Source organism: Lepidothrix coronata, unplaced genomic scaffold (genome assembly GCF_001604755.1).
Source record: "Lepidothrix coronata isolate B3197 unplaced genomic scaffold, Lepidothrix_coronata-1.0 Scaffold41, whole genome shotgun sequence".
Taxonomy (NCBI): Eukaryota; Metazoa; Chordata; class Aves; order Passeriformes; family Pipridae; genus Lepidothrix; species Lepidothrix coronata.
In genome coordinates, this window is record NW_016690221.1 from 3,738,275 (window position 1) to 3,750,421 (window position 12,147).

The 12,147-nt window shown below is 39.3% G+C and overlaps 1 protein-coding gene across 1 annotated transcript in view; it reads left to right on the forward strand.

Moving 5' to 3' along the window:
* Positions 1 to 12,147, forward strand: part of BAIAP2L1 (BAI1 associated protein 2 like 1) — a 35,562-nt gene that overhangs the window by 15,223 nt on the left and 8,192 nt on the right. The window contains exons 4-6 of the mRNA XM_017813634.1: positions 11,458 to 11,519; positions 11,615 to 11,686; positions 12,001 to 12,138. Coding sequence (XP_017669123.1) covers positions 11,458 to 11,519; positions 11,615 to 11,686; positions 12,001 to 12,138 — 272 coding nt within the window. The remainder of the gene's footprint in view (positions 1 to 11,457; positions 11,520 to 11,614; positions 11,687 to 12,000; positions 12,139 to 12,147) is intronic.

Genomic DNA, 12,147 nt, shown 5'->3' on the forward strand with positions numbered 1-12,147 from the left:
GCATATTAGTTGAGAGTCAAGGCTGATAAACCATCAGTCAGTAAGAGAACAAACCAGTGATGGTTGATGAATAGACCTACAGTTTAACCAACAGCTGGCATTTCTTATAAATCTCTGTGACTAAGCTAAGTCTTAGTCACTTAGTAGCTAAGTGTTACTAAGATGTTACTAAGCTCTTGAGTAACATCTAACAAGCTCATAGAGGTCCTTTGATAACTGGTTTTTAGCTTTTTGTAAAGAAAACTAACAACATTTTGATAATCATATATATCTAATACTAATAGAATCAGTAGGGTGAGGTCCAATCTATGGAGAGGTCTATCTGATTTTTCTTTCCAGTGATAGCCACTTTATTTTACATTTGCAACTAAGAGAAGCCCTGTGGGCTTTTCTCTCTCCCTCATTTCTCTTTGCAGAAATGAGAGATTTTCTGTATCAGAAGTTGTGAGCTTTAAGTGGTCAACTCACAGAAAAATTTTGAAACTGAATTGGAAAATTCTTATTTTGCTAAGAAGGACATATCTACTTGCTGAAAAAATTCTATCAGACTGTAATGTAAGGCAGCACCATATTTTTAGAACACTATCTTGTGAGTATTTGTCATTCAAAACTGTCTGTTTTCCTCCTGATTACAAAGCAAAATTGCCACTTGAGCAGGTACTTTTCTGAGCTATAGCTCTCTGTTGTTAATCCTGGGATATAGCACTTGTGTCACTCTCACTAGAGAGAAAGCCAAGCAGAAAAAGAGAAAATTCCATAGTTTAGGATGCATATAGCTAGCTGCCCTTCCATTAAAATAAAGGGGAGGGGGGGAGTTGTTGGCTTACTTTAACATACACATTGGCCCTGTCAGCTGGAATCCTGTTTCACTTCCCTTAGAAAGGTGACACCTCACACTCTTCCCTTCTCCGGCTCATTGCAGCTGAAGAGGAGGGATCTGTCATCTTGTCCCACCTCACTGCACCCCTGCCACCCCTTCTGGAGCAACAATGTGCTACCTTTGGAATAGACTGTGTTGGATAGAAAGGCAAGGGAGGTGTGCCAGCAACTACAGAACCTTTAGCACCTCATCTGGTGGAAACTTCTGGGAAAGCAGCTTAGAGGCTGTGGTTTAAGCAGTTACAACCAGGCCAGCTTTTCCTATGGAGCATAAAACATTCCACTATACTTATAATGGAATTGCATTGGAAGAAGCCACTCCATTCCTGTGTTATGAAAGGAAACTACACAGAGAGTGTCTTGAAATGGAAATACAAAGTAGTCGTGGGCTTTTTCAGGAATGAAGTTTTATATCTTCCATTTTTATAAGTAGCATTCTGGGCTTGTGCTGTACAGACCTCCAAGCTGCTATAAGAAAGGTGGAAAGAGATGAGCCAGCCTTGGGTCTGTTTTTCCCTACTAAAATACAAAACAGAAATGATACTATCAAGAAATGCAGAGAATAAAAGGTGGGTTTGTTATTGAACATAAAGAATATAAATGTTTAAAAATTGATACTGCAGCTTGTTCTTACAGGACTACCCAAAATAACAAGTTTATTCTGTATACAATTATGTTGATGTAACTTCTGTTACGAAGACTTCCAGATAAGGTGCAAATTCTCTGGTTCTAGAACTGCCTGATAGGAGAAACAGAATATGACAATACACAAGGCCTTTGGGATGATTGCAGTAGCACCAGGGGAAGGAAAGAAGTCAGATATTCATAGGACTGCAGTGATATTTTTCCAGTTATTTTTTCAGATTAAGTTAGATAATTGGTCATATTTCTCAGTCAATTTTAGTATTTTATTCCCCACCCCCTCCTGAACTTTACAGCAGCCTATAAACTGAAGCTGATTCTCCTGCTTTTAGCCAGTGATAAGATGTGGTATCACACTCTTTCAGTCTATAGCCCTGAACTGCCCAGGTGGTTGAGCAGCTCACAGGGAGCACTGGCAGTGCTGTTCCTGCTGATGCCTGTGGCACCAGGGCAGGTGTGTTGGTACCTCCAGCTGTAGGAGCACCTGTCCCTGTGCCACAGCTCTGGACTTTAGCAAAGAAATCCATAATGATACACGTGAGCACACACCCTCGAGGGGAAAATTAGATATTCAAAACACCTACAGTGAGTGTGTACTTGATATCTTCACGCTGTGCCTCAGAGACCTGAGAAAATAGTGAAAGTGCCATGAAGGGAATCCTTACAGAATTTCTGACTACACTGGAACACTTAAATTTTATATGAGTCTTACACGTGGTGAAGACATCCTTCACCTTGCAGTAGAAACCCTGGGAAGGGTGCCCTGAACCTCACCTGTGTGTCCATGCAATGTTTCCTGTATTGTGGCTGGATCTATCTAAAAAAGTGACTTCACTGTTGGAGGTGTGAGAACTGGCACTGTGTGTGCACACAGGTGTGTGCTCCCCAGAGCTTTTGAACTTACCCAAACCCAGGAAAATCAGCTGGTGCCGGGGCTCCCACAGTGGCCAGGGGGCTGTTCTCCCTCATCTGATGCTCCCACAGTGGCCAGGGGGCTGTTCTCCCTCATCTGATGCTCCTACAGTGGCCAGGGGGCTGTTCTCCCTCCCATCTCCGAGCTAAGGATGCTCAGCAATCAGTCTTTCCTCACTGCCAGCACCAGGTACGTCTGTTGGCAAAGAATTAAGAGAAAATACACTTGGTTGTCCTCCCAGTGAGAGAAATAGATGGAAAATAGAGAGTAAATGACAACCTAGTGAAAAAAAGCGACATCACATTTGTAACTAGCTTGTAAATCCTTCATTGACAGTCTGACTATATTTAGTCTCTACAGTCAGCTGGTCCTGATGAATTATTTCTCAACCAAAAAAAAATGAAAAATCCAGTATCCATTGTAGATGTCACAGTCCCAGGGGGAGGGCAGGGAACCAAAACCGATTGTCTTGGATTTCTGAGAGAAAGACATTTATCAAAACTTTCAGCTCAATTTGGGTGTGGGTTTTTTGGTGGCTTTTTTTGGACACTGCTGAGACTGTGAGACTCGGTGGCAGTTCCAAAGTGCTGTAATGGAAGTTGCAGTGATTCCTTGCATTTTATTGCATTTCATGTAACATTTATAGTGATGATAATGATAAATATTTATCCTCTCTTGTACTGAAACCCATAAAGAATTGTAGTTTTTGCTGGTTAGCATGATTTGTATGTTCCAGACCTGCTGGAAAACAGAGATTAACTCTCTTACATGAGCTTCCTTAACTAATCTGCCTAAAACCAGCTGGACTTCACCCAGGCAAGTTGAGGCTTGTGGCTGTACTGTAACTTATTTTCTTTGCACCCCACTTGTGTGAGGATTACAAGTCACTTGTTTAACAGCACTGCAGCTCAAGTATGAAAAGCTGCTGACATACAAACCTTGATATATTGTGGACTTCTACATTTGGGGAAAAAAAAAAACAAAAAACCAAAAAACAACTGCCTGCAGCAGTCTTCATATATATTAGTAATGGAGTAACAGGTGGAAAAACAAGTTTGTCCTTTTTCATGCATTATTTATATGGCATATGCTTTTCCTTTCCTTTTTTTAGCATTAAAATTTAGTCTCTGTGCTTAGCAATCATCTGAAAAAAGATGAATATTTCATGTTAATTAACATCTGTTCAGTGATATAGTAGGTTTAAAAAAATTCTAATCTCTGAATATTTTTGACTAAGACATCAAAAGGGCTTGGAAGAGAAAGGCAAAGTAGACTGCAGACTAAACTTTGCTAAATCTGCAATAAAGTCACATTCCTCTTTAAAATACAATGTAAGCTAACGTGTTTGTTCCATTTAAAATCCAAAAATAGGAGCATCACACCAAGAATAAATTTGGAGTAACTGGCAATTGTAATGATCTTGATAATCTCATAAGTATTCACTCTTGTCAAGGCTTACGTGGGAATAGCTAATGGATGAGAAGTTCATTGCCCAATTTATAGCAGGTAGTGCACAGTATAAATTGTGCAGTACTTCTTAAAATCACTTCTGTCAAGCTGAAAGAATTTGGCATTAATTTTAGTCTTAGTAAGGTATGTTTAAAATGCAAGTTTATCCCTGAGTTTGACTGATTACGGCTTATAAGCAGTCCTGGACTTTTTAAGGTATGAAGGAGCTGAGGAGTATTTCGTCTCTTTTAATATCTAAACATTCCGAAGTTTTAAAGAAAAATCATAATTTTAATTCAGGGAATTTAAATTCTGTCTCATGTACTGGGAAAGTACTTCATTATGTGGTCCTATGATATTTTCTTCCACATGGTCAACAAAGTTTTAGGACAACAAAAAGATGACTATATAGTCGTGATCCTGGATTGCAGAAGGAAATGCTGTTTTAAGAGGTGCTTGGCTAGTGAAGTAGGAATGAGCTGTGCTCTATCCCTTCACTGTTTGTCGAATCATGAAATGGGAAAAGGATTTTTGAATAGCAGGATTCTTTGATTCTATTTCTCGTGCTGAGGGCAATGTGTAGCCTAATGATGGGGAGGTGATCGAGAAGTATTGCCAAGTACGTGTCGGTGACACAGAGACAATTCTTGTACCTATGTGCTGTGTTTGTACATACAAACATGTGCATCTCAAAATAAAGCAAATATTTTGGGAAGGACAGAACTTAGTGCTCAGCATTCACTGTAAAAGTAAAATGGCAAAAAGTTCCCCTTGGTCCAGCAGAAGTATGTTGTACCTAGAAAGTTGTCTGTGCTGGTTAAAGCTGTTGTGGACTCCTGGTCAAGTGTGTTGGCTGTGACAGCTGGAAAGACATAATTTGAGTGGATAAAAACAGAGGCCACAGTTTGGGGGGTTTCTGGTTGAGGTTTTTTAATTCATTCAAGCAGATGAAGTTTGGACTGTGGTCAAAGGCATAAAAACTCTGCATGGGCTAGAATCCATTTTTCCCTATGAAGCCAAAGGAGGAACACAGCAGTGATGTCCTGTGAGAAGGGGCAAGTAGAGCCCTGGGTTCATCAGACCCAACACCATCAGTGCCCAACTCACAAAATTAGCAACAGTGTCCTGTGCAATCCTATTTATTGCTTACTGGGTTTATCTGGACATGAGGCAAGATACTTAGACTACTTAGACTTGGGCATCATCCAGGACTGTTTATCTCTTCTGTATCAATGAGACTAAAAAGATTTTAATATTTAGAAGTAATTAAACTTGTGAAAAAACAATTAAAACTGAGCTTTGAAGAAATTGAAACTTCTTAACTCTGAGCATTCAGTGAGTTTCAGATAATTACTTGAAATATTGTGTGTTAACTTTATATGAGAAATTACGCTTTTTTTACATGTCCAGTAATATCATAATGTTCAGTTTCATTCCTCATGGTTCAGAATCATATCACTTTGGGGATTTTATTTTACTGGACTGGTATACGAATACACAAATTTCAGCCATTGTGTCATGGAGGGTTTTTTCATTTCTCTTAACCTGTGTTTAACCTGCTTTAAATTCATTAACTTATTTGCGTCTTATATTGCCAAAATGTTTCTGTTGTTCACATTGAGAATTCTGCATATTTTAAAATTAAAATTGATCTCAGAATGCTGTTTAGAACGTGAAGTTCTCCTTGCTTCTATTTTTATTTACAGATTTCATTTATTTATTTATTTGTTTATGTACAGTTCTAGCTGCTACAGTTCTAGCTACCATGTAGACTGGCCTTAAAATACTTCGCTATAGTCTGAAATCTCTTCCCCTTTTCTCGATTTTAGGCTTTATTCTTTTTTTTTCTCTTCCCCTTCACCTCTGCAGTCACCTTCACCAAGTGGCACTGAATGGTCATGTGTCAGTGCCATTTTGTAAAATGAACTACAGGGAGATTTACTCCTTGCTTCCTATTCCATGGTCGCTCATGCAGTAAGGAAAGGTAGACTTGACCTAGTCCTATTGATTTATGTGCATATTACTGTTAATTCTACAGGAGGGGAGTGTGTTAAAGCATTCTGGACAAATTGTATTAGAAGCAAAGTGCAGTTAGAGCTGGGGAAGTTTTACATGACTTTGTCCTTCATTGTGATTTTATTCTTTCACGTTAAATTCTATTAAAAATTTTAGCCTTCTTTAAAGCATCTGTTGCACAATTCAATCCTTCCTATGACAGAAGGATAAATTTAACACATTTGAAGCTGAACAGATGTTTTGTTCAATCATATTTATTTGTTATACTGTATTCCTTTGAAGCTTCCTATTTTACTACCTTCCAGGGGCTGCTGGCTTCAAAGGACTGTGTTTCTGACTTTCCTGTGTCATAAATGCCTTTCTTCTGGGCAAAGGATTACTTGGAAAAAAGAGCATCTTGCCAGCAATGGCATCTAATATTGCACTTGGACTATATTGTCTCCATGTGTAGGTTTGACTCAGCCTTTCATTCTCTTGTTTAATGTAAATAATTATGTGGCTTCATCTCTAAGACACAAAGTTACTCGACCTGCCCTGAATACAAAAATAGGACAACAGGAGGTAAATGAGTGATATAATTAAGTACTTTGTCTGTTCCCAGGCATCTAAGAAAGTCTCTCTATTAAGAGGCTTGAAATTTTCCAAGAGCAACCTTCTCTAAATAAAACAAATTTGAAGTATATTTCAAGTAAGATGATGCAATTACTACTTTTATTGATTTTTTTATACAGCTATTTAGTATTTTAAAAGGTTAAGTGATTTTGTTGGTAGCTGTTGATACTTGTTTCTATGACAGAACTCTATTGATTGAGTTCCATTTTTGTTTCTAACTTGAACAAATTCTTCTAGTCTTCTATTCACAAGAACAGTCAACATAAGGTGAAAAGGTAAATAACCTGAACAATCAGCCAGTGCAAACAGTGAGGTTGAAGTGTAACTGCTGCACAAGTTCTGGCCTTACAATGAGTTTTTCTGTTAGGAACTGCTTTCCTTGATTTTCATCTCCTGTGAAGACAGACTTTCAAGGCTGTCTTCTTGTTCAAGGGCTGCTGAGAGAGAGTAACAGTTGTGGAGAAATAACTGTTACACGCTTTGGGCTAGTGGGTTTTTTATTTCTTTTTGTAACAAACCCAGCACCATTAATGAAATTCCAGTCTGTCTTATTTTCTCAAGAGAAAATACAGATACAACTGACAACCTTGATTAAGCCTAAAAATATTCCACAAATTCCTGAAGTTTCAGCTTAAAAGATCTTTCTACCTGTGCACTGAACCTATTTGAAAGAAATAAATTCACCATGGAACTTGGCATGGTTATATGGTCATATATCAGGTTATAGCTGTATTTCACAGCGTAGTTTCAAGAACTATATATGAGAAATGTCTGGTTTATTTTTAAGTCATTTAAGATGTTTGAGATGTACCCCCAAAATCCCTTTCCGAGAGAGGTTGTTGCTTCTCTTCCCTACCTCTAAGATAATAGCAAAAGATCAGAACAAGTATCTGTGAACATGTACAGCTACTTTTTTGTTTTCTGAAACAAAGTGGGAATATTTAATGCTGGCTGCGTTTTTTAGTCACAAAGATTTCATGTTCAGAGTGTGGGAAGATGGAAAGCAGAAAAAAACTATCTTTGAAAGGCAAGTATTTTAATAGTTATGTTTATCATCAAGACCAGTGGTTTGGGTTTAGTGACTCATTGCATAATATGATGCCTGAAACTGGTTCAAGTTTACAGCAGGGCTGCCACAAATTGGACTTAAGTGGCCTGTTATCGTGTGCTCTGGTCGTGTCATTGTGTTTGATAGGTTTGGGGTTTGCCAATAACTGATGACAAGGTTACCACTTGGTTATTGTGTATTATGAGCTCTCATATATAAACCTGCTCACGAGCAGCTTTAATATTTAGCAAAATGGTTTTAATTGATGTAAGAAATACATGTTTGTCTTCACCTTAAGGATTTTTCTGTACCTTTCTGCAAGAGGAATAAAGACTGAAGATTAGGGCCTGGCCTTAGGTTATGCTGCTATTAATCCAGAGTAACCTGTCATCTTTCTTAAAGCTATTCTATAATTCACCATGGTAATTAAAATTCAAATATTATACTGAAGTTGTTCCATTTCCATTCTACTTGGACACTGTTACATGTAGAATAGGGGCTGTTTTGTCTTTCCTGACTTAGTCTTCTACAAAAACTTGCCTCCTTCTATAAGTTTTATTTGGAAGGGCCATCAAAATGTGGCTAACCCATTACCTTAAACTGGCAATAAAGAACCATGGTATATGTTCACTGTAAAAATGCTCTCTATTTATTCAAAGTGCAGAATCTGATGTATAATTTAAATTTTAATAGGTCAGAGCATGCTCACTGCGGGTTCTTTTCACGTTTTGAATCAACATTTTGAAAGAGGAAATTAATTAAATGGGGGAGCCAGTACATGGAGTGCCTGTGGATTCCCAGTAGCAGGGAGGAGATCTCAGCATAAAGTGGGTTTTCTGATCCACAGTACAGGGAGTCTTTGGTTGAGAGAAAAAGAAAATGCAATTAGAGAGAGAGACAGTCACTGTCATCCAAACGCTGTTTAAAAGTGTTCTAGAACACTCTAAAATAAACCCCTAAAATAATCCAGCACAAACCATTCAGAAGGAAGTGTAGTTTCTAAAGTTCTCCTCAGGACATGTTTTGGCAGTATTTTTTGTAACTGAGACGAAAAAAAAAAACAAACCTGTTTCTACCCAAGCAGTCAAAGCCGAAAGACTTGAAGGCTGCAGTCAGTTCAGGAGACAAAAATAACCCCTGTGCGCGTCAGGTTTTCCAGCGCGGCCGCCCCAGGTGAATGGGGGTTTTATGGAGCAGGGGCAGGGCAGGAGAGAGGGGAGAGGGAGGGGAGAGGGAGGGAGGGAGCCACGCAAAACTGAGTCAATACCCGACGTTGTTGGATGTCTGTCCCCGCCCGGAACGCCCGCGGTGGCTGCGCTGGCGTTGCCAAGGATTAGCTCAGTGCTCTGCTTTGGCTCAGAACTTACTTCTCACAAAGAGGCAGAATAAGTTCATTTTAGAAGTATAAAAATCTATAAGGGTAATTATTTTGAGGGCCATTTCTACTCTCGCCCGGAATTTCTGTAGCTTCCCAAATAGCTTTCTAGTCTGCATATGTAAAACCACACAAACTTTGTAATTTTATTTGTATTTCTTGATTATATTTCTGGCTTTCTTATAACAACATTTTCCTTTTTAAGTTGTAGATAAGTGTTTACAAAACTCTTCTAACTTTAAAAGCTCTTTAGATTCTAAAATGTGTCCTTTCAGTTGAGTTGGTGAAAAAAACACTACGGACTAAAGTGTATTCACTTCTATAGCCTTAAAATAACACAGCTCAGGTCCGTTACTTCACGTGTTTGTGTAACCACATTGTATTTACTTTTCTATTGCATATGAGCAACTAATTACTATAGCATCTCTCTCTTCTTATAGTATTTATATTTCTGTAGTCACCACAACTTTAAATAGGAACAAAAAAAGCATAGCACTCTTGGCTGGACAAAAGGACCCAGAGAAAATATACATATTTTTAAAAAGATACAGCACCCCTCTGTCTCTGCCATCTCCCATCCTGTGTGTAAATTCCTTTTTCTTGCTAGTCAAGGGGTTGTCTGATATCATTGTGTTCTGATTCTTTCTTCTAAGTCTTCTGTAGTCTGCTGTGCAAAGAGAGATTCCTGAAAATTCAGGAGATCTGTGTTTCTTCCTGAACCACTTCATGCTTCCCAATAACAATAATGCAGATCCACATTTTGCATTATTCGGTTAAATATCTGCTGTGTCATACACAGGAGATAGGGTTCTCGTTTCAAAGAAACTAAGATCTTGAGGTGGTGTAACTTGAGAATGGGAGAAAAGTGGTAACACATACCCAGGCACTATAGGAATGATTCTGCCTTGTGTGGGGAGGTTACCAAATCCCCAACCTGCACTGTGGGGAGACAAGTTTGGATGCTTGTGGAGATGAGAAAGGAGAAGATGAGAAGGTTCTCATGAAGAGGTCTGTCATTCATTTTATCAAGCCAAATTTTTTAATCTTTTGGGAGCTTTTCTGAGCATTATGGGATGATAAGTCTTTGCTGACTCACTCAGGGCTTCTCAAAGACTATGGATGGTAGAAAACAGGATGTGTACAGCAGCATGCAGTTAATGCATCCTCTCTTTTTTAACTCAAGAAACTAAACTGGAATTGTGTAAAATAACAAATAGGAGGGACGCAGAGTCCCGTGCAGTGACTGCCAGCCATGTGCAGGAGGTTCAGAGCTGTGGGTTGCTCTGTAGCCCTGCCTGTGCACTAGGACAGCACGACTGCAGCTTAAATATTGCAGGTACCTGTGTGGCAAATACAGGTGGGACACCTGGGAGGCTGATTGAGGGATAGAGGGATTACTGGAGGAGGTGTGCCAGGGAACCAGCTGTGGAACTGAACCTGCCGGTCTTGCTGTGGAAATGGAATGCCAGGGAAACACATCTCCAGTCGAGACTTTCAGACGCAGCCCAGTTTGGGATTCTCCTTGTGGCCCTGGCACTTCCAGTTTTTGTAACGGCTCCTGGCTGGGAGCTGGTAACAGCTGTCTGATTTGGGTGAAGACAAACTTCACTTCAGGGCCCTTCCAACTCCTCTTCTCAGCAGTGTGTTGCAATCTCCTAGACCAGGCTGGCACACACTCCGTGTGTCAGTGCCCCAACAAGGAAGGGAGTGGGGATGATGTGGCCATGTGCCCCAGGCAGGGTGATGTGGCTGCATGCAGGGCTGCACCGCAGTTTACCATGGTTTGTGCACAGAACCACACCCAAAAGACTGAGGGATTTTTCCTCTATATCCTCCTGAAGTAAAATGAACCAGTTCAGCTTTTTAACGGTTCAGAGTAAGCTGGTTAAGTTTGTGCTGGAAGACAGCAGAGCAGAGCTGGCATACTCAGGATCTGTTGAGAGGATGCTGAGAAGTCTGCTCTGTCCTGGCCCTTCGTTAATGCTGTACAGTTGGGCCACAACTGCTGATAAAATGGGGGAATTCATCACTTTGTGCATCACCTCTGTTTTAGCAGGTGTGCTGTGAGGGAAGGGAAAGGTTACTTTGTTGATTCTGAAGGTGCTGTTACTTAATGAACATCAACGTTTAATTTTCAGCCTAAGAAAGGGAGAGCAGCTACTTGTACAGTAACAACTCCCGTGCTATTCTCTGACTTGGCAAGAAAAGAAACTGTTACTAAACCAACAGGAGCTATTCTGGAGAGAAGGAAATATTTGTTTTGTCTGGCACTCCATGCCGTTTTTGCATAACAATGCATGATTAGTTATTCATCTATCACTTAGGAGCTGCTTGGTTTGTCTGTGGCCAGAGTGAGTTATTTATTTAAACTGCTGTGGTGAGCAACAGCAAGAAATTTCCTATCCCTCTTAAATAGAGTCTAGTTAATGAGTATATTAGGTAAATGTATTTTATTACTGCTCTTTGTTAACTAACTTCAGAACTCTATGAAAGAAACCAATATGGTTGTATGTTTATCAACAGGCCAAGTTCTGGTAGAAATCTCAAGAACACACAAGAAACTTAATGACAGTCTAGAGGAGAGTGTAAGTTAAATGACTTTTTAAAATTCATTTTCCTTGTGAAATTATAAATTGCTTTTGCCAATTTTTAATAACTCTTCATTCATTTGTTTTTAAAGTTCAAAAAATTTCATAAAGAAATTATATCTGAACTGGAGAAGAAAACAGACCTGGATGTGAAATACATGACTGTAAGTATACATTCAATTCTAAAACTCCTATTTTATTTGTCTATTGCTAGTCAAAGAATTTTTTCAGAAATTGTTCCCAAAGAATTAATTAATCAATAGGCTAGAAATGATACATAAAGATGGCCAAAATTTTCATGCTTAATTTAAGTTAAAAAGGGAATCAATTTTATGACTTCACAGGTCCTTAAAACTAAAGCAACTGTTGAACTCATTTGGTGGGTGGGAGAGATCTCAGGGATGGCAGAAGTGCCTCAGTCACTTACCCAGCTCCAGGGCTGAGGGCATTACAGATGTTGTAAATGCTTTGATTGCAGGCAACTCTAAAGAGGTACCAAACCGAACACAGGAGCAAACTGGATTCTTTAGAGAAGTCTCAGGCTGAGCTGAAAAAAATCAGAAGGAAAAGCCAAGGAGCACGAAATGTGACGAAATATGAGCATAAAGAAATGGAGGTCAGTGCA